General features: G+C 39.2%; 1 protein-coding gene, 1 long non-coding RNA gene and 1 pseudogene across 3 annotated transcripts in view; 2 read left to right on the top strand and 1 right to left on the bottom strand.

Moving 5' to 3' along the window:
- Nucleotides 1-23,446, top strand: part of Grm1 (glutamate metabotropic receptor 1) — a 359,348-nt gene that overhangs the window by 288,460 nt on the left and 47,442 nt on the right. For both annotated transcript variants that reach the window (XM_028777784.1, XM_028777785.1), the window contains exons 4-5: nucleotides 11,911-12,157; nucleotides 20,180-20,348. In XM_028777784.1, the coding sequence (XP_028633617.1) occupies nucleotides 11,911-12,157; nucleotides 20,180-20,348 (416 nt within the window). The remainder of the gene's footprint in view (nucleotides 1-11,910; nucleotides 12,158-20,179; nucleotides 20,349-23,446) is intronic.
- Nucleotides 168-7,201, bottom strand: LOC114629733. Its single transcript, XR_003712715.1, has 3 exons — nucleotides 7,048-7,201; nucleotides 2,700-2,873; nucleotides 168-274 (listed from the first exon to the last, which is right to left on the bottom strand). It is a non-coding gene; the product is annotated as an uncharacterized LOC114629733 (long non-coding RNA).
- LOC114629738 lies at nucleotides 12,493-15,736 on the top strand (annotated as a pseudogene).

The raw sequence follows: 23,446 nt of genomic DNA, 5'->3' as shown, positions 1-23,446 counted from the left end.
TACTTATACTGAAAGAACTGCCTAAACTTTTCACTTTCCTCACATTTTTATACAGCTCTTTATTTTATCTCTACAGACACAGAGAGCTCCTAATTTGACTAATACATTAAACAGACACTTCATTTTATATAACGATTTTATTAAGCAATCTCAAATGATAGCTTATAGTAATCATATTAGGCTTTATTTGAATGTTATGAAAAGTATTGTAGTCACCATCAGTAATAACTGTGCTCAGTTAGATCATCATTTTCTTCCTGAGCTGTCAGTCATGCTGTAGAAGAACAATTAAGATAATACCGGAGGTGACTGTCTGAGTAACTTCTCCAACTACTCAAACTATGCATAGGCAGGCAGCATCCACTATAGCCCTGCAATGGTGGCTTTTGCTGTGGTCACTGGAGTTAACGGAAAGAGTTCTAGTGGATTTCTAGCCTCAGATGACCGACAGAATATCCTTTCCCAAGCTATTCTGAGTATCTATTCCTGCCACCAGGATAGCACCAAACTATAGTAATCCAGGACAGTAGAAATACACACTACCCTTTTCACATAGGCTAGGCCTTTCCTCTTGCATGGTGCCTCAACTCTCATGAGCACTTGCAAGCATGCCTGGTTATTGTCATTCTCTTATAGGTAAGGCCAGAGGAAATCTTGCAGCTTTTACATTAGAGTTCTATGAGCTTTCAGGGCAAAGCTGGCAAATCAATGCAAGGCTTGTCCTCAGAGGAGCAACTTTTAATGGGTTTTCTATTGACCTCACCACTAGAAAAATCTGTCACTGTTGATCAGCATGGCGCTATCTGTGTTGACCACCTTTTTCTCTGCATTCCTTTTCAAAATATTCCTGAGGATAGACACAGTGAGTACATATACTTGGTGCAAATTAATTCTGTAAAGTCCTTAGTGTTGACAGTTGAGGATGTAAGTCATCTTTACTCCTACTGTTTCGTTTGCAGTTATGCAAGTAATCAGGGATCTGGGACCAGAGCCTTTTCTCTAAGCTCAGCCACAGTGATTAGAAATCTCAGCGTGCCCTTGTTAATGAGGTTTCCTCTTCCTCTGTAAGTTCACTAAGAGGAGGTTGCAAAGCAGAAGATCCCCAAACAATGCATAGCCTTGAATACCTGCACTTGCATGTCACATGCAAGAACACATGCATGGCAAGAGTTATATTATTATACACAGCCTACTGTGTCTGTTTACCACATTGTTTGCTACTGCTCTCTGCTGTTTATTACGTCTCACTAATTTTGTAAACATAGACCTTGGTTTCTTCATTTTGTAATTTAATGATCAGCTTTTTTTTTACTGATCATTTCTTTTCTCTCCATTGTCTACAGAACTTATTTATCTGGCTTGGAGATTCAATTGGGCACATTGGCAGCCACAGGGAAAGAACTGCTGTTTAATTTAAACCATCAACCATAACTGAAGATGGCTTTCTTATTATGTTAGAGCAAGACTGCCTTGAACAACATCAAAAGGGGATGCATGTAAATTAAGTAGCCCTTGACCACATTTGTGGATTTCTCTCACATCTATCACTGAGAATATTTAGAAGCTGACATGGTAATGTTTGAGATGTTACAATGAGCACATGCTCATGACTGCTTCCCTAGGACTGAATCCTGTGAGAGAGACATCATCCTAAATGGGTGAACACATGGAATCTCATAAATTAGCATTCCCATAAAGCACTAGAAAGAAAGAAAGTGAGAAAGAGAAGGGGGGGGGCAGAGAGGTGGGGGAGCCGACTACAATTGGTAGAAATATTGGCCCACAGATGCTAAATTTCAGATGCCCAATAAGCGCCTTTTCATGAGGTCTTGATAATTTTGAGCAGGTCTGTTTGTAGATAACTATTTTCATTCTGGTTATAAAGTGTGAACAAATGCTTTTTGGTGCCCTGCAACCTTTTCAAAGATGTTTCTTTCTATTTGGCCACCAAATATAAGCAGTTTGATTGTATAAATGCCTACAAACACCTGATTAATTTGATTTTTAAGTTACCTTCCTGTGGGTATGTGTTCCTAGAACAGAATTGTCTTTGATTTTTCAAGCACATGTGTTAAAGAAATGAATGCTCATGTCAGAGTTTGAGAATGTTGATTAGCATCTTGTGGGTAGATTAGTCCAAAAGTTCAAAGAATCAATACGGATTCTTAATGTTTCTTTTCAAATTATTTTTGTCCTGTAATTAACCTTAACTTTTCATAGTAATGAATGAAGTATCCATATGCAAGGGTCATAAAAACAGTCCTATCTCTACAGATATATCATTTATGTGAGTCAAATCATGACTACCTTGTCTTGGGATGAAACATACAGATGGTCTCTTAAGTTTCATATGGTCTAAAATATAGGACAAATTTTATTTGTACACAAACCACTCATTTATCAATATGGTGACAGATTCCTTTTCTTTCCACGTATTACCAAGTATAATGGTACTCTGAGGCTACAGTCAAGCAAGAGACAGAAGAACATTGTACTTAGGATGCACAGATCTGAACTCAGATAAACTGGATATTAATGTACCAATTACTGTTTCCCAGCTGAGTGACCCTGGAAAACTACTTGATCCACATGGCCTCTAATTTTCATCATTAATCCCAGGGAAATAATTTTCACCTATTCCTGTTTTATGCTTCAGCTACATTGCTTTTCCCAGGACTTACGGCAATAGGATTGCCGACTTCCAGAGGAGGCTTATTGACTTCGTTTTTCGTGTTCTTGCTTTTGGATCTAGACAAATCTTTGACGCGATTCTTGGCATAGGTATCTGGTCTCCTCTTGATTGAATGGATTTTCTTTCTTTGGTTGCTGTTGCACACTCTGGGTCCTGGCCAAGTGTGGTGGCTAAGGTATCCCTGGTATAAAAGGTTGAGGTTAGTCACTTGGTTTCACAAAGGAATGAATATAGGTTAGAAGGAAATGATGCCAGGGGCAGAAAAGAAGAATTAGAGAGGCTCTGGATCTGCATCAAACGGACTCAGTCCCTAGAGAGTGGAGGTAGGTGGGGAAGAAGGGCTCCTTCTATCCTATCTGTCCTATACACAGACTTCAGCCAAAGTACGATTAAGGAATCAGATAAAACTGGAATAGAGGACAGGGCAGACAATGAACGCAGGTGGACCTGAGTCCCCACCTACTGTAGCCACTGTGGGTTCCTGGTACAGAGCAGTTTTGTTGTGTTGGCAAAAGTCGCAAAGAAGCAGAGATGGGCTAGAAGGAAAAGCTGAAAGAGGAGGTGGGGAAAGAACTGGGGGGAGGGGGCCGGGTATGCCAGTGTTGTCCAATCTATCAGTCCCTGTGAAGTGAATTTGATGATATTTTAAACCACTTAAGTTCCTGCCAGAGAACATTTGAGGATCCTACCTCTGACGCTGGGCTGAAACAATGCTAATTCTTAGACACTTAAGGAAACTGGTGTGGTTGTTTTTTTTTGTTTTTTTTGTTTTTTTATAAATCCCTTTAAAGAAAATCTGCAAAGAAAGCTTAATAGACTCAAAGAGTTGGCTCTCCCCTTTCCCTGTTGTTGCTGTCTTATGCTGAAGCCTGACATTTGCCACAGTTCTAATAGAATCATCATTGCTACATCCTTATCAGTTAAACTTCAAAATTCCTTAGATTTTTGTCGACTTTTCCTTTCTCTTATTTTCCAACTCAGAATTTTATCCAGAATATTATATTCAGTCCCTTTGCCCTGCCCTTTTGAATTCCTTTTGGTTGTGACAGTTCTCAATCGTTCTTTTGTATAATGACCTTGACAGTGTTGAGGAGTAGCAGTTTAGGTATTTTATAGAACACCCTTAAATTTAGGCTTAGCTAATACATGTCTGGCAGTTCAACTTTGTGACTGGTAGAACACACCCATAGAGTCTAGCATCCACTGGGTTAGCATTAGCCCCATGGGTAAGGGCAAGGCTGTGTTTACCAAACCTTTCTACAGTGGAAATCTACCTGTACAATCTTTCTTATGCTGTAATCCTTGGAACTAAGTCACTAATTTTATGTCACAACATGCAGTGCAGCATCACATTGTCTCTTGCTGAGGACAAAGAAGATATCCACATTATTTGGAATTACTTTGGAGGAAGACTTTTATTTTCTCCCCATTTATCTTCATTGACATTTCACTTGTATCAGCATGATCCGTTATTTTATATCGTGGATCTTATTCTCATTCTAAATTGTTGGATTGGTTGTTCAAATTGTTTTGGCTTTGGCTAGTAGATATCTTTTACTTGACTTTATTGCTTAGTTTTGAGGAGTTTTTTGCTTTTGGAGACTACAGCACCCACCCCACCCACACCAGACTCACTGTGTACATTTACTGTTTATTTCATATAACTACTTTTTAAAAAGTATTTAAAGATTTATTTTTGCTTTATTTTATATGTATGAGTGTTTTGTCTGCACATATGACTGTGTATCATCTGTGTGCCTGATGTCTGTAGAGGAGAGGAAAAAGTGTTGAATGGCATGGAGCTGACATTACAGATGGTTGTGAGGTACCACGTGAGTGCTGGGAATCAAAACCAGGTCCTTTGGAAGAATAACCAGTGCTCTTAATTACAAAGCCATCTCTTCAGTCCCACCTCTAAATTTTTAGTTGATTATCTCTTCAAAAGGGTGCGAGAGAGAGAGAGAGAGAGAGAGAGAGAGAGAGAGACAGAGACAGAGACAGAGAGACAGAGAGAGATAGAGAGAGATTAGAAACCAAGATCTGATCTGATCTGAGTACAGGGTGTGCTTGAAACTTTGGGGTGGTTCTTTGGGGTGCTTCTTTATTGTACATAAGTAGGGAAAAATGTGTGTGTGTGTGTGTGTGTGTGTGTGTGTGTGTGTGCATATATCCATGTATAGGATTCAGTTGCTAAGACTCTGCTGCTCTTGCAGAGGGGCAAGCTTCAGCTTCCAGCACCCTATAATAGCAGGTCAACTCCAGTTCCAAGGGACTGGAAATCCTCTTCTGTCTTCTATAGGTACCTACACATGAAAATGTTAAAGCGTTTAAAACCACAAATAGACATTTCTGTATAAATTCATTAGCTTATGGTAAATGCATGCTGATATCTCCAGATCTCATCTCATGCTGCATGGTTTATTCTAACTTTATTTTTCGCTTTTCTATAATCTACCATTCTACCAATGATACACTCTTTTATACCATCTGCCGTTGATTTATTTATTTGTTTAACCTTAATATACACATGGATAGCTATTTCAGATTTGTTAACACATGTCCCGTGAGAAGCAATTTCCTTCTACTGGAGTAGAATAATGCTTACATTCCTTTTCTGAGTATAATTTGAACAGATTTAGATCAGCCCCGTGACCTCTCAAGGTGGTCCTTCTTAGTATAGAATTATATTTGGCTTTCTTGTTTCTGTAAATATTCTCCTCACAGTCTGAGCCTGTTTGGGATATCCAAATGGATTTGCATGAAGTGTAGCTCCTGCATCTGTTTTATTGATAATTTTTGCTAAGAGCTCTTTATCTATGTGTTCTTGACAATATTGATCTTAAAAGCTACTCTTTTAATTTCTGTGACATTTATTGACTATATCTTACTAACAGTGAGTTTTTATTGGGCCTTTAGGAATTCCAAATTTGATTTGTTTATGAGATATTGTTATTGTTTGGGGACATCACAGAAAAGGAACCTGGCTTTCAAGAAACCCCAAGAGTTGTGACATGGGGACAATGTAGTGTCATAGTTGAGAATGATAAATCCATTATAATATCAGTGTTGAAGATCCACATAGTCTGCCATGGCAATCAATCTGAAGTGAAAAGTCACAGTATAACCTACTTCCAGATGCCACATGTCCTATGTTTAAATGCCAACGTCCTCCCAGCAAATGGCAGCCTTCTGTGCTCCCATTTCACCAACCTGACTTATGAATTAATATGTCCCAAAGTATATTTTTAGGTATAGGGATTGGTCAGTTTATAAATATTGTATAGTACTGGTCAAAATCCAACCACCAAATTGAATTTAAAAATATCAATATCATCATGTGGAATTTATACTTATATTATTATGATAAACATGAATGTTGAGTAGCAGAACTAGTCTGTTAGGCAGTAGGTAAAGTAGCCATAGAATAATAGAGTTTTCTCCTCAGTGCTTATGTTTCAGCAAAAGTCACTCTGTTTAAGTCACACTGTTTAAGTCACTCAGTCTAAGTCACTGGAGTATGAAAGTAGAGCTACTCAAAAAAAAAAACAAACTTCAGGTGAGAAGTCAGTGAGGAAAGCAAGTGTATTAAACCATGGACCCTATGCATAAAAGACAGTATTCTTCCTATCACTCATAAAGAGATAGAGATAGTGCTACATGAATAGATCCTTGGCACATAGATGATGTTGGGGACCTCGTTATTAAGGTAGCACTCTCCATAACCGGATGGCTTTCTGAGATCGGCACAAAATTGGGGGCATTCTTTATTAGTGGGGCATCCCTGTATGCCTGTTGTTTTCTGGAGAGTGTCTCTGAACACAAGAGGCTGGCTTTGTCTGGTCATGTCTGAAAAGTGACCTTGTATAGAGTCTGTGCAAAGCTGCATAACTCGGCACACACATAGCATTCTGGTTCCCTGACTGCATGGTATTAGGTGCTGTATTATAACCAATCAGCCCTTCCTGCTCACTGGATGTCATGACAAACTGTCCCTTTCCACCCATATCCCTGAAAAGCCCTTATATACCTATCCCTGGAACAATACTAGAGACTCATCTCGCTGCAGTTGTTTCCAGAGATTATTCTGTGCATACTCACTACCATCAGAATCCTGTTCTTAGTCTCTGCTCCTTCTGTCCTTTCAGGCTGGTGGCCACAGCCTCTTGAGGAGAAAAGGAGAGGTCACAAGAAGAGACAAGAGAGGAACATGTTTTAAATGGTTCTAGTACAACAGGTTGTTGATGAAGGAGCTGGCTCCTAGTGTATTTTAACAACAGACAGACTTCCCATACTCAACAAAAGCTACCAGCCCTCTGTAATATTCTGCATCTTTACAGTTAGCTGCCAACAATTACTGCAAATCTACAAAGATTTTACTCCACGGAATGTGGTTTGCACCTCTCTTGTGCTATTCTGAACTCTAAAAATAACAAAGCAAAGGGACAGCCTGTTTCCCTTCTAGAGAGACACAGAGTCCCAAAGTTCAACTGAATGCTACTGGCTGATCCTTGGATACACACCAGCAACTGCCCTTCTGCGGTACTCAGATGCACCATCAGTTTTTGAAATATGAATTAACTAAAGCAGTAGTGTTGTCAGAAAATTGACGCTCACTATATATTATCTTCAATCTGTAAGATACCTGCTGTTTATGTCTCATACAATGGGGACATTTCTCTCTTAACAATGGACTGTTAGAGTGTACTTAGGTGTCTGAATTGTTCACACATGAAGAACAGGTTGGATTAAGCAATAGAAAGTCAACTTATAATAGCAGCAATAACATAGACTTGATTAAATTATTCTTTCTTTTTCTCTCCAATTCCAAGTATGAATCCATTTTCATTTTAATACACTGAACAGAAAATAATGGAAGGGTCATATTTTTCTATGATATTAGTAGAGAGAATCCTTACAGAATGGAAAAAAATCTACTATCAGAGGAAACATTCACAGATCCTCGGCCCAAACATGGGTAAGACGAGGTTATTCTACGTTTTATCAAAAATTCTCTCTGGAAAAGGTAGATAGAAATTTTGGCTGCCTAAGCCTTTAAGCCAAATTGAGGGCACTGTACACTTGGAAGTTGGTATTTTAAAAATGGCCTGATTAATCTTCCTTCAATAAATCTAATACTTGGCAATGCAAAGGGATATGAATGTCATCTCCTGCACTTGATTTGTTAACAATACAAAATAATCATCGACCTTTCTATTTTAATCTTAATGACACTGTGTCAAATTGTGTATTGAACATAAAACTGTCAAAGAAAATGAAGCGGTAGAGAGACAAATGATAAGACATGAAAAGAATCTCCCCCCCCCCCCCGGAGAGAAATATATATAGTAATATTTCCCAGATTCCTCCCTATTTCATGAGAAAATAAAATATTGCTTATTGTATTTGCCTTCTGTTGGGAGCTGACTCCTAGCAGAAAGTGGCTATCATCTTTACAGCCATCTCAGGCCATATACCCTGACAAGAGACTTGTTTTACAACAGCTGAGCATACTCTGTCTGATAAATATCTTGTTTTTCCTCACATATCTTGTTTTGCTGCTTAGTGACCCCAGCCACAAGGTACACATGGTATCCATGCTACAAGGCATGTGACATAGTGCCTTCAGCTGTGTTCCCCTGCTTGTCCACGAGGGCAAGACACATGGTAAAGGGTATAAATACCCAGGATTTCCTTTCAATAAAAGAGACTTGATCAGACCCTCTGTCTTGTCTCCATTCTTCTCGTCTCTTGCCCCTCCATCCTCATTCTCTCTCTTGCTAGACCCTGACCTGTGGACCAGAACAACAGCTCGGGCCAGGACAAAGTGGCCCCCAAACGTGGGGCAGAACAGATTGATACAGCCTTCTTAATTTGGAGTTAGTCCCAAGGACCTTGATTTGAAAACAGTCAATACCACTAGATTTATAGGCACATTGGTGGGAATGAATTACTAAAACAGTAAGTCCAGACACCAACAAAGTTGCTTTACTGGAACTAGTATTTCAATAGAGTATCTATATTTTGCAACTTAGGACATTTAAAGTAGGTCAGTATTATATAAAAATTCAGAACATGAAGGTGGCTTGTTTTTGCTATAAACATCACTCTGTTTGTAATGCACCCTCATCAGTCACTGGTCAAGGTGTTGCATGCATGCACAGTGCTACTTGGTAGGAAATAGCACATGCACATCACTCCTGTCCTTGCCGGTTATGGGTCCTTGAATAGATAACTACAGGGGACATACAGCGCTTACCAATTTACTTCCTAAATCTGCATCCACAGAAGTAGGACCCAAAGCAGACTCACTAAGCATGGTTTTACAAACAATGCTAATGTGCAGGGTATACTATCTAAAACTATGTAAAATTAGAATTAATAAGTAAAGTCAGCCAGCTATGTGGATCTATATCCATAATCCCACTGCTGAAGAGGCAAGGCAGGATCATTTCTTCCAAGCCAGCCTGGGTTGCATAGAAAACCTTGTCTCAAAGATGAACTGTGGTAAATAAAAAAGTGAAACTTATCAAAGTTTTAGGACTCAGGAATGCTATGCAAATATCAAAAGAATATCTACCTTCTAATACCAGACAGAATTTTAAGGATTAAACATGTACCAATTGGCGTGAAACCAGAAAATCAAACCTTGGGTCCTGTATCATCAAAGGTATGAGCCATTAGTGGTGTACATGAAGACAGTCCTAAATAAGCACAAAACTTCTGAAAATGCCCCGTGCTGATGTCTTAGAGCAGTTATGTAGAGATATGCCTGGGCTAGTTCATTTACAGCAGAGCAAAGACTTCTATATTTTGCTATAGGTGAGGCCATTCCCAATGAGAAAGTTTTGAGTTTTGTTTTACTTGAGTAAGGGTTTCACAATGTAATCTGCTCTGGCCTGGCATTTACTATGTAGATCTGTTGAGTCTTGAAGTCTCAGAAATTCTATGGCTTACAGGTAGTAGCTGAAGAGAAAGTTCTCACCAATTGTAACTTTCCTTCCCTGTACAGACCCAGAAGACTAAGAAAACAGGAAAGCCTAAGTGTTGGCAGGTTTATTTGGATGTGTGTGAACAATTTGTCTTCTGGACATTGCTTAGAAACATTGTCAGTGTTCCTAGGTCTCTCAATGACAAACACTGGCAGGCCAGGCTTCTTTGTCATAATATGCTGCTTGTGAGTTGAGTGCTGGGACTTTTCACTAATAAGCATCTGTTGCACATCTAGAATACTCCAAGGAAGACACTTTAAGCTGGGCTTGGAAGGATAGTAGCTCATAGCTCAATGTCCAGTCTTCTGTCTCCTGTGTAATCACTGGGTAGCCTGTGAGCAAAGCTGAAAGGGGAAGGGCATTCGGATCCATATTACACCCTGTTATTTCCTCAGCTATAAAGTAGGAAGGCTAGTATCTCTCTGGCATATCTCATATACTGAGTATTATTATAGCATAAATGCAAAATTGGTAATTATTGTTACATATTTGTCATTAAAATTATATTAACATAAAATTAGTCAAAATTAATCAAAATATTGAAAACTATATGGTATACATACTTGCATTTATATTTGCCTATGTACATATATAAATCAGTTCCATATTATAGTCAGTAAATAGGTATAGTTAGTTGTAGGTCACAGGCTCCAGAACATGCCTTGGTTTCCCTAGTTTGCCTCATTCCCACTTGCATTCAGAAATAATTATGTTTCCCATTTACTTTCACCCTGAAAAAAAAAATGACCCATTTTAGATAAGTTATGTGATCGCCCTAAATAAGGATCAAAACGAGAGCACTGATTTCATAGACATCCGAGAATAGATCCTGCCTTGGAGCTGATGAATGAGGTACCATTTGACAACTACTGGGTGAAGACAAGTCTTACTGTACATACCAAAAGACCTGTCACCTCATTTCAAAGACTTGGCAACTTTTGCAGAGTATCTCTGTTCTCTGTCCAATTCAATGCTGTGTATTCATTCTGGGTGGGTGGATTTTCAAATGTCCCTTTGACCTCCATTATTCTTGGTTTCCCCTTGGAAAAGTTCAGTCTGACAAATAGTACTTCAGCAAATTCCACTCCTAACACTGACATATCAAACAAATCTGGAAGATGGATTCAAGTTGGATTCCACTTTACTCTCGAGGTTGATACACAAGTATCTCTCAAGTTTCAACTTCATCTAAATAGACCATTCTTTAAATAGAGCCCTAGGACTTTCTATTTTCATTCCAAGTTCAACACCAAAGTCAAAATTTCTTACTGGTCTTTCTAGATGCTCTAAATTCCTGAACTTTCTGATAACCTTCAGCTAGATCTTAGTCAGAGTGAATCTATAGAACCAAGTCCAGAGTTCCTAAAAATTGCTGGTGATGTAGTCAAAGTCAATTTTGTTTTCTGAAATTTTTACTTTTATTTCACAATGCCCAACGATCTCTCAGTTTTTTTCATGACTATCCATGTCCCAAAGTAGAGATTTTCAATGTGGGTATAAAAAAAACTAACATTACAGTTGCTATGAAATTAGCTGGCAGCTGGGGAAGGTTTATTCACCTGGGACAGAGGTAGAAAGAACTGCATGCAGGGCTTTCAACATTCACAAGTAACAAATTATGTTATAAGATTCACAAGTGAACAAGGCTCAATTTGATGCAGAGTATGAGTTCCCCACCAAGAACTAGTTTAGCAAAGTGTCTGCTGATTGGTAAATGGGTTTTAAACATAATTACTCTAACCCTGGGTTTTCATGTCCCTAGAGATGAGAATATTGTAGAGTCACCAGAACAAACCATTAGAGGCTAGGCATTGTATAAACTGAATTAGCATGAATTATAGATCATCATAACAGATGCAAAAATCTTTTTTCTGTACCATGAGATAGAGAGGTTTGCATTATAATTACCTGTGAAAGAAAATAATTCTTTCCATTGCTCCTTGATGATTTATTTATATGAAAATTCTTTATTTTTAACTCAATATTGTTTGCTCCATAACATAAAATCTTTACTAAATAAAGACGGGAAACAGAAAAAAAACTGTTCTCAGACAAAATATAATAGTTGATCACAAGTACAAAACAAGCTTTGCTTTCAGCAATGTCATGACCCCTGTCAGTGTCTGAAGCCCCTGAAATAGCTGAGCATTGAGCTCTGGATACTGGATGTGTAGTCCTGGTTGGATTCTTGCTTGTGACCCTGGTAGTGATCTGTTTTTATTGTTACAGGAAATGAAAGCTTAGAAGAAAACTATGTCCAGGACAGTAAAATGGGATTTGTCATCAATGCCATCTATGCCATGGCACATGGGCTGCAGAACATGCACCATGCTCTGTGTCCCGGCCATGTGGGCCTGTGTGATGCTATGAAGCCCATTGATGGCAGGAAGCTCCTGGATTTCCTCATCAAATCCTCTTTTGTTGGAGTGTCTGGAGAGGAGGTGTGGTTTGATGAGAAGGGGGATGCTCCTGGAAGGTAAGGTAATCCTTGAACCTTGAGCCAGGTAAATGCCAACTAGGGTTCTTTTTAGTTCCATGGTTTGGGAATGTTGAAGATCAATTCACCTAGATAGATAAAACTGAGACCATACACCTTTTAGAACGGTCAAAATACTCTAATAACTCCAAGAACCCTGCATCCTGCTAGCTACTCCCATGCCTAGAAATCACCTGTCCTTTTCCTCAGGATGCCTGAGAACACTACACCTGGATAGCAGGACCTTAACAAGGACTGGACACATGCTACTTTCCTCATGAAATACTATGCCTATTGCACCTGATTAATTCTATGTGACAAAAACAAAATCCTACATGTACATGTTTATTTCTCGGAGTAACACATGCTTCTGTCTATATATCTCAAAAGGAGAAAGAGTTGAGGGTCTGAGGACTGGGATTTGGTTTGTACTGGCTTTCAAAAAATTAAGAAAATTATATATATATATATATATATATATATATATATATATATATATTTAATTTTTTATTGAGTCATTTTACACACAATCTGTTCTGCAACATTTGCTTTGATGCCATTAGTGAGCTCATACATAGCTGGTACATAGTGAACGTGTTCTGTGTCAAGGTTGGCTGTATTCATTCATACACATTTTCCTAAGAAAGAGACAACAAGAACAGCAGAAGGACTGAAATCTTTAGCAAGAAGACAAAAGGCCCTGAGCCTATAGATGATGCCCAGTGTGTCCATTATACAAGCCCCGCTGTCTTCCAGAGTGAATGTTACAGATTTTGAGATTCCAAAGGAAATATGCTCTATGCTAAAGAGAAACATTAAATTAGTTAAGTCTTGCTATATGCAGTTCCTTCTCTGACAGATAATGACAGAGTGTCAAAGTTACACTGTCACTAAATGTCACACAGAGAGCAAGTGATAGAGTCACACATTGAGGTAGTTTGATCTGACTCTAGGCCTTGCCATGTCCTTGCTACACTATGCTGCTTTTATCTAATCCTAAAATTAGGCAAAATTGCTGGAGGCTTTCTTTGTGTCATGATACAAGTACTGTGACAGACTTGTCCTGGAGGTGTCAAGTTCTATCTGAGGAAAATCCCTTGTGGGGACTTAGTGGAATCTCCCCATAAAAAAATCTAACAGTTCAATGCAGGATAAATGTTATGTCTTTGTCAACAAATTTGAAGTCATGCAGATCATCAGATTCTATCTAGTTCATCTTTAATTACAGTTTGACTTTGGAGACTTCACTTCCATCCCTTTTCATGGCATCATTTCCTCCTGCATGAAGGTGGTCTACTTAGTCAGTTTACCTTCTCCCCCCCCCATCACCTCCCATTAGCTTCTAGCTCCTGTCATAATATCACACGCTCTTGGTCCCTTCAGTAATTATTTCAGTTAATCATCACATAGCATAAATAAATTCAGCATGAAGATTTCCTGCAGATATGATTTGCATAAGGATATCTCAAATAAAAGGCAACAACATGCCAGGAAGAAACCCTGATGTTTAAAACAACCTACAAGGCTAATGAGCAAGTTGGCAAGGCGAGACAGGAACTTCATTCCCCTCTGTTCAGGATCCCAGAAATTATGACCCTTCTCTCACCATGAACTGGCTCATTGGAAGTTGTGCTAACTGCTTACCACCCCAGCGGCAAGAACCAGGTCATTGGGGAGGCGACGAAGCCACCTCCAGTTGCAGATATGGTCAGTATACCATGAACCCAGAAAGCTCCATCAAAGCTTCAGAGAGACCTCCATTTGATCGAACAAGTTCTCAGGACTCTTTGGATGAAGTATCAGTGGAAACCTATTGGACAGAACTAGAAAACATCAAGAGATCGAATGAAAATCACCAAGAAGGTCAAGAGGCCATAGTTGTCAAAGAGCCTGATGAGGGAGAACTGGAAGAAGAGTGGCTCAAGGAGGCAGGTCTGTCCAATCTTTTTGGAGAGTCTGCTGATGACCCGCAGGAAAGCATCGTGTTTTTATCTACACTGACTCGGACTCAGGCAGCAGCTGTTCAGAAACGTGTAGAAACAGTTTCCCAGACCTTGAGGAAGAAAAGCAAATAGCACCACATTCCTGAAGTCAGAGACATATTTGCTCAACAGAGAGGCACAAGAAAAATCTCCAGATGACTCAGACTTTTGATCAGTCAGAACAAACGAAAACAAAGGCCAAGGAAAAGATGACCAGCCATCTAGTGGGGCTGTTGATAACAAGGAGCTGATCCCACTGATGCCTGAGGACATACCTGCCTCTGAAACAGACATCAATCTGGAGGTGTCATTTGTGGAACAAGCTGTCAATCAGAAAGAGTTCAGTAAGGAGAGGACACAGAAGATCAAAGGCAATGATGCCCCTTTGCCCAGTTTCAGACTGCCAAAAGATAAAACAGGTACAACAAGGATTGGAGACTTGGCACCCCTAGACATGAAGAAAGTTTGCTATCTATCCCTGATTGAACTCACTGCCCTGTATGATGTGTTGGGCGTGGAACTCAAACAACAGAAGGCTGAGAAAATCAAAACCAGAGACTCTGGTCTTTTTGGTATTCCTTTAACTATATTGTAAGAACAAGATCAAAGAAAAGTGCCTGGAACTCGAATACCCTTGATCTTTCAAAAACTGATTTCTCGCATTGAAGCAGGCAGTCTGGAAACTGAGGGCCTCCTACAGATACTAGGAGCATCCATGAGAATCAAGAATCTTTGCCAAGAACTAGAAGTGAAGTTTTATGAGGGGAGTTTCAACTGGGAAAGTGTCAAGCAGCATGATGCTGCCAGCCTGCTGAAGCTCTTTCTGAGAGAGCTGCCCCAGCCACTGCTGACCATGGAGTATCTCAAAGCCTTCCAGGCTGTCCAGAATCTTCCAACCAAAAAGGAACAATTGCAGGCTTTGAACCTCCTTGTCATTCTTCTACCTGATGCAAACAGAGACACACTTAAGGCCTTGCTTGAATTTCTCCAAAGAGTCATAGATAACAAAGAGAAGAACAAGATGGCAGCTGTGAATGTGGCAATGGTCATGGCCCCAAATCTCTTTATGTGCCACGCGCTGGGCTTGAAGACCAGTGAACAGCGAGAATTTGAAATGGCAGCTGGGACAGCAAATGTCATGCATTTATTGATTAGGTACCAGAAACTTCTATGGACAATCCCTAAATTTATAGTAAACCAAGTGAGGAAGCAGAATACTGAGAATCAAAAGAAGGAAAGGAAAGCCATGAAGAAATTGCTGAAGAAAATGGCTTATGACCGGGAAAAACATGAAAAGCAAGATAAAACTGCAAATGGTGCTGATGTTCCTCAGGGAGTGATTCGAGTGCAAGCTCCCCATCTTTCAAAAGTTTCCATGGCAATACAGCTAACTGAAGGACTAAAAGCCAGCAATGTACTTGCCAGGTTTCTCAGCCAAAAAAGTGGGGTTGCCCAGACACTCAAGAAAGGAGAAATTTTCCTGTATGAGATTAGAGGAAATATTGGGGAATGTTGCCTCAATGACGATACATACATGAAGGACTTGTACCAACTGAACCCGAATGCTGAGTGGGTCATAAAATCCAAGCTGCTGTAGACAACTATCCCAAGGACATGTCATCATTCTTGCTGTGTCAAGAGTGTAAATAAAAGTAGCAGGTTTCTTAACTATTCAGCTGTACCCAATTATTACAAAGTGACATCCTCAAGCCTTAAAATTATAAATTTTTTGTGACTTCCAAAATTGTTAATTATTATTATTAGAAAACAAATATTTTTGAAGTAAAGGAAAAGGGGTCTTAGTTACCTTGTGGGCTGTTTATACACACTTAAAAATGTGACAGTTTTCTTTTATATAAAATAACTTCTCTACCACTTTTTTTTTCTTTATGGTACTAGGTATGGAACAAGAACTTTGCTCATAGTGGGCAAATGCTTTAGGACACCTAGTGATATCTCTAGCAGATTAAATACTCTTTACTAATAGGTTTACGAATAGAGTTTTGGGTTAATTACATTTTAAGAATGTTGTCTTCCCTTTCTTACCTTTTCTCATTTACTTTCCCTTAATAAAACTTGCTTTTTAACCAGAAAGAGATGGTTAATAGCAGGTATGGAAAGCTATGAAGGCAAAGATAACTCAGCAGTATTCTTGTTACCACAAGATGTTAGTACTCATGGCTTCAAATCATCTGTCTATACAATGCAGGCATTTATATCTTGAACTTATCAAACTCATGTGCACAAAGCTGTATTCATTATCAAGACCCAGACTGCCAGGATAATGCCTTCCAATTATCACCAAAGTATTAAATGCCTAAACACTCAGGAGAAAATATATCGAGCCACAAGGACTAACTGAGTCACCTATGACCACAAGGGGAAAAGCCGTTTCTGTGTATAGCACTTTTCAGATGGAATCTGAAAAGTCACATATCAAGTTACTTGGCAACATTATACAAACCACAATAGTACAACCTGGAACCATTGGAGAATGCATTGTAAAATGTCACTTTCCCTCCTGCCAGAATGAGTCTACAGGGTGTGACAATCATTTATGTGAACAAGGTTTTGCCTGTGTGTATATTTTAAAGAATCTGAGTCAGTTTGTTAAGATGCTGTGGAAAGTATTATCCCCAGGGCTTTTTGTGCACAGAGCATACTGTGACAGAACACGGACCTCTGCTGTAAATAAGAGAAATGAAATATGAGCAAGGTTCACTATTTTATAAGAGTAGAGTGTCATTGACGAAAGGTGGCATTTGTGGATGAGGCACCAGTGTGTCAGTGACACTGTTCGTAGTTCTTTAGGGGAAGCTGTGTACCCTCAGAAGCTCTTGATGCCACTCTAGGAAGGAAAGTGCTGTTCAGGAGAACAGGGAATGTCGAGCATACAGTGATGAGAGTGGCCTGTGGATGGATGAGCGCTGTGGTAGCGCCATGGATAGGTGCTTCGGTAACGCCATGGGGATTTGTGCCTTTGCTTTTCGTATTTAAAGAAATTTTATAATTAAATGACTTTTTCTAAAACAACAACAACAAAAAAAACAACCTACAAACAAAAAAATAAAACAAAAAACGGGAGACAGGAGAGGTGCGTTTATTATTTGCCAGTACTGGAAGATCTTTTTTAGTAAGCCTGAATTCCTTCCTTGATATTCCAAGTTTTGGGTTTTTTTGTTCCTGTTTTTTTTCCCTCAGCATTTGGAACTTTTAAAGAAAGTGTTTTCATGAGAAAATATTGTGAAATTTTCAGTTTATAAATGCTAATGAAGTGTGAACTGGTTTTCTTTAAGAAAGAACAAACAAAAAAGTGCTAATAAGTCTCCAGTCTTGGGAGAGTGACTTATAAGGATGTTAAACCATCTTGCAAAGACATCATTGGGAGCTTGAGAGGAAGTGCCACATTCTAATATGGAGTAAAGTGCAGAAATAAATGAAAAGGAAAACATGGAATGATGTGCATTGAATAGTCATAACAGTTTCACTGTCATGCTTTCCAGATGTAAAGATATCGGAGGTGTCATTGATCCTCAGATGAGTGTGAGCCTCCAGCTCACAATTAATAGTCACTTAACCTTCACTAAGAGCTACTCTGAAGTATTCAGATAAGCCTCAGAAACAAGGGTGATAATAAGGACTACTCAGAAGCCAGAGCAGCAAAAAGATAAATGCTGAGCTCTGGGAACACTACGTTTTTTTCCACTAAAACCTTAGGGGAAAAAATTCCTTGACTTTCCATAAGTTGCTTTCTTTCAGGAAACTGCTATTTGTAGAAACGGTTAGAATCTGGGTGCTGAGGAGAAGCTCTGAGTTCCCCTATGGGTAATAAGACACATCCACACATCAAGAAAGCATAAAACAATGCCAGTGAATGGATAATTATTGTCTAGATAAGGCCAAGTACAGCCAAGCGATTTCTGAAACCAAGGCAGGCTGATAAACAGTAGCTGTCCATAGTGCTGAGAATGAGAACCAGTCTGACACAGTTTCAAAGAGAAAAGTATCCCAGAGTGGATAAAGCAGAGACATCAGGGTGGGAGTAGAAGACCTGTCCTGGAAGAGGAATATGTGCTGCTTAGTTGCCATATAGTTCCTTGGGTCAAATATAAAGAAACAAAGAGGCATGATGACTCTTGTCCTTGTGCAGCGAGTTAAGATCTGTCCTTAGCAGTGCAGAAAATAATCCCTCAGCAGATCCAGTAAAAAGAAGCCAAGAATAGAGCTTAGGCAAACTCTTACAGTAGGAAAAAGAGGAAGAGCATTAGAGATTATTGGAAATGAATGGCTATCCCAACAGCAATGACTTTCTATGTATTTTACATAGTAGAACTTGCCAGTATACTCACATGTTCCTAGAAATAGAAATATTAATGATCTTAGACAATGCTTCACATCCACTCCAAGCCTTACTTGTGGGGATACAACAATATAGTGTGTCATATAGTGTGTCTTCTTTGGTTCATGAGTAGTAGATATTTGATGGACCAAAATCCGAAGGCTGGGAAATCGCAGATCAAGGCACCAGTATGTTTGGTGTTTGAGAAGGGCCTCCTTTCTGATTTACGAATGATTCCTTCTAATGTTGTTGTCCATATGTACTGGAAAGGTAAGACAGATTTCTCAGGCTGCTTTTGCAGAGGCAAGAATCTCAACCATGAAGGCTCCTTTCTCATGACCCTATCACTGCCCAGTTAAAGTAAGGGTCTTAGCAAATGAATCTGGAGATGTAGACATTCATCTATAGGACCTATGCATGTGTCCCAATCAGAAAGTCATATCTGCTCTTCTTAGGTTCCAAAATCCATATAAGAACCCCAAGAGATTAGTGACAGTCCTAAGTAGCATAACTTACCATTAAACTGTGTAACGATGCTTCAGTTCACATATTCTGATGGCAAGTCTTCTGTTCTCTGTTGTGTTGCCAACTTCCCTCCATTGTAGACCTGAAGGAAAATATCTTCAGGAACCAAGAAGATATTTTTGTTGCAGTAAATATTTCTTGAAGAAAAAAATAGAAAGGATACATGATGCCATCCTTACTACAGGAAGATTTCAGATATCAACTCTGCCTTTGCGCAGCATTTGAAACTACTGAAATAGCTGACACCAATTGTTCAGTTCCACAAGTGTTTGTCTCAATAAGAAAAGAGATCTCTTTGAAAGTCACTGTGAATAATAATAAATTGGTTGGCAAAATAGGTATATGGGTAAGAGTGCTTGCACAATAAGCAAGAGGATCCAAAGTTAAATCCCTAACACACCAGGAAGAGTTACTCATAACTGTAAACCCAACATTGGGGGTTAAAAGCAGGAAGATCCAGGGAGCTCACTGATCAACCAACTTAGGACACTCTTCCGATTCAGTGAGATGCCACGGACAAGGCAGTAAGGTAGAGATTGATAGAAGAAGATGCCAGATGTCATCTTTTAAACTCTAAAAGTTCACATGGACACCACTCCAGCAAGCACTGCACATGTATGAAGCACACACAAAATATAATACACACATATGTCACATATAACAAACACATTAAGCCCATAACCTTTTTCCTAACTAAAAGTTACCTCTTTCAGGTTGCTTACTGTGCTTGTACTTAGAAAAAGGTCTAAGCTTCTTAATACTTCTAATCTTTAAAGTTTCATTGTAATGAAAATGGCAACTGAGTATAAAAAGGGAATGTGCAATAAAAGCATGAAAATTAATGTTTTCATGGACGGTATGAACTTGTTCAAAGGGTACTACATGCTTTTAAAGGGTTGATCAACTAATCACATACATTATTACATTTTGAAGCATAAACAGAAAAATTTTGAGAGTAATATATTATTTAACAAAAGTGGATGGTATATGGGTATTCTCTGAGAATCAGAGGAAGTGTTTAGAATAAAGTATAAATGTGACAGTCACTGTTGCTGGGATGTGATGGTCTACCCTTTGATCTCTCTTCTCCTACTAAAATCTATTTACAAATTGTCTTTGTTTTCTTCATCAGGGAAACATCTGGTAAGAATCACATGTATTTATTTTTTGTGTTAGATATGACATTATGAATCTGCAGTACACAGAGGCTAATCGGTATGACTATGTCCATGTGGGAACCTGGCATGAAGGCGTGCTCAATATCGATGATTACAAAATCCAGATGAACAAAAGCGGAATGGTCCGATCTGTGTGCAGTGAGCCTTGCTTAAAGGGTCAGATTAAGGTAAGGCGCAAATGCATCCCTGAACGTCATTTGCAAAGAAGTTCTCCACCTTTTGCAATAGCAAAGAGAAACAGGTATTTTTAAGAAGACTATCCAGAAAGAATGTATAGATGGCTTCCCTTACGCTCAGCCAGAAATGCAAAGAAAGGCTAAGACTTAGGTAACTATTAGGTTAGGATATAGGTTTTTAGATATTTAGATAGGCATATTTTGATGATTTTAGATATCTAGATATTTGGTTAGGAACTATGCAAACTACTGAAATAGTTTAAGCTTTTATTTTAATAGCAATGACAGACTGGGGACTTCCATATAATGTAGGCAGCTAGAAGATGAAGAACAGCATTGAAAATCTAAAAAGAAGCAAGTGTGGAAACCAGTCATTGTGCTTAGTCATAGTGGCAGCTATTACTAAAGAAAGCTCTGGGAATCTAAAGTACAACATGGATTGTGATAGATGTTAATGAATTTCACGGTGGCAATCATTACACAATGCATACATATATCAAACGTCTGTGTTGCCCAACTTGTGTTGTAACCAGCAATGTCACTTAGTCATAGTTCCAGCTATTGTTTAAAGAAGGCAAAAGCTAGATAATGCCGAGAATATGGCTAAAGTGACAATCAATCACAGGGACATGGAAAAACAAAACAATGCAGATGCTGTGAACAGCATTGCTCTTTTCCTACCCAGTACTTTGGCTCTCCTGAAATGGATTATTTTTAAACAAAGAGCATCTCCAATTTTTTAATTATATCCAGAGACTCACAGGGAAGAAAAAGTAGATAGCTGATACTCTTGCTATCTGCAGAAAACTAGAGAAAATAAATACTAAGTACAGGATTTCTTGATGGCTGTGCTGAAGAGAATGGTCTTTGAGGACGGCTTTAGGTCCAGGCTATTTACAGTCTGGCTGGATGATGCAGGAAGCAATGGAGTAAAGGGGAGGAACAGTGAGCTGGCAGGCATGCAGCTCAGATGAACTAATAGGTCCTCCCCATCTCTAATTTGCTGTGATTCATCTCAGGAAAGCAGACAAGCTGTCACGTAAATGTCGCAAGGCACAGCTGGGACTGGGGTCGATCTTGTGTGAAGCTTTGGACCCCTTCCTGTGTCATCAAGATCATTCATTCTGCCGAAAGCTTCAGACTCATTCTCCCACCTCCTGCAGAGGTGACCACAAAGTATACTGAGGAATATTCAGGGTGCTTACGTCTCCTGAGGCCAGAGCATAGCCTAAGGTTTTCTGTGGAGGACTGAGAAGCCTCATATGAACTATTAGAAATGTTGGAAGGTTTGGAACCTTTAAGACCATGAAGCAGCTGAGAAAAGTTGCCAGGGTGAAACAACTCTTGGTAGCTTTAGCCACTTTGAGGAAATAATGAAGTTCTGAGACCATTGGTAGTAATTGTGCTTTCTCTGAGGAAGTTACATTAAAACCAGTTGCACTCACGGTGCATAGATACATAGAGTGATAATGGACTCTTATTAGGTCCACCATGGCCATGCTTAACCCCTTAGGCTGTGGTTATTATAGTTTGTGTGTGTACCACTGAGGTTTGTGTACAGAACTTAGTCCTCAGTGTGATCATGTGGAGAGGTGGTGAGACATTTAAGATTTGGGACTTATGTTTAGCTAAGCCACTGGGGACATCACTCCCACAAGAAATCAATATTCATTATTTGTCTCATGCAGTGATTATCGTGACAGCAGTGTGTTATAAAGGTAAGGTCACTCATGTGCTTAGAGTGTTCTACAAACAACCAGTCTCTTTGTTGTCATGATGTAGCCCTAAGAAGCCCCAGGAGCAGCCAAATAGTTTGATCCTATCTTAGACTTCCAGCCATGAAAGCTGCCAACTAGATAAATCTCTCTTGTTTATAAATTTTTCATAGCTTCTAGTATTTTGTTTTAAGAATGATCCAATTCAGGGGACCACATTTGTCAGGTAGCTGATCATGGTCTGGGTAGTATGGGGCAAAGAAGACTGATGGTTTCCAGTCTATGTAGAGATATTTCAGTGTGTAAGTATGACTCCACCAAAACCACCATACAGGAGCTAACAGCTCTGCTTCTCTCTAGACATCTAGACATCTTCTTGTCTAGATGGCTCTCTTTCCCATGAGGCCATCTGGTGGTACTTTGAGTATGTCCTTTGAGAACCAGAGGCATCAAACTTTCCCTTGACTGTTAGTAAGAGGTATCAGACCAATGGATTCTTAGTATATTGGGGTCTTTTTTTGGCTAGTTGCCTTTGGATATAGAGGAAAACTAGAACATTGGATAACTCAAGTCATATGTGGGGCAAACAGAGAAGACCCAACTCAGTGTCTTTCTTACTGTTTTCTAGTCTGAGGGACACTGAGTTGGCTATACAGATGACTAATACTGAAAAGTTAATGTAATAATTTTATTTTTCAGGATACAGGGTGGGGGAGAAAACTGGCATGAAAATCAGTCCCTTTCTCAATAATTCATCATATTTCAGATCCCTGTACAATCCTCCTTACACTCTGTCCTTAACAAGCTGTGATTGGGTGAGACCTTTAAAAGGTGGGATCTATGTGTAGGTAAGTCATTGGGAACATCACTCCCAGAAGAAATTAATATTCATCATTTGTCTCATGCAGGCACATTTCAATTGCACATTCCAAGAGAAAGGCCTTTTTTTTCCTTCTCCAAGTTCAGAGGCAGGGCGGCATGCATATATATCTGTCTGCCTAGATGCTGAATTCTTTTGAAAGCATTTCTGTGTTACATCTATATGATGTTATCATGGGAGATCCTAGTAATCATGGCTGAGCCATTACAGAGTACTCACTATAAATGCAAATCTCTCCAGGGCCAATTTTAGAAATATTCTGTACTCTGCAAGATAAAAATATACTGCTCTCAGTAGCACCTGGATGAGGGAGATATGTGTTTGTTTCCCATAAACACCTTGGGAGGTAGAGAAACAAATGAAATCTGAATCCCATCACCAAATAATAGCACTTATATGCTAACACCACTAATTTGCCACCTACCAGGTCTAGGATAGAAAGCTAGCTCCCAGTAGCCATTGTAAAGAGAGTCAGCCTGAAAAGGATCATAAGA

The sequence above is a fragment of the Grammomys surdaster genome, unplaced genomic scaffold (genome assembly GCF_004785775.1).
Source record: "Grammomys surdaster isolate TR1022 unplaced genomic scaffold, NIH_TR_1.0 315, whole genome shotgun sequence".
NCBI classification, from domain to species: Eukaryota; Metazoa; Chordata; class Mammalia; order Rodentia; family Muridae; genus Grammomys; species Grammomys surdaster.
The sequence above is the reverse complement of the archived record's forward strand: the minus strand, read 5'-3'. Positions and strand labels throughout refer to the sequence as shown.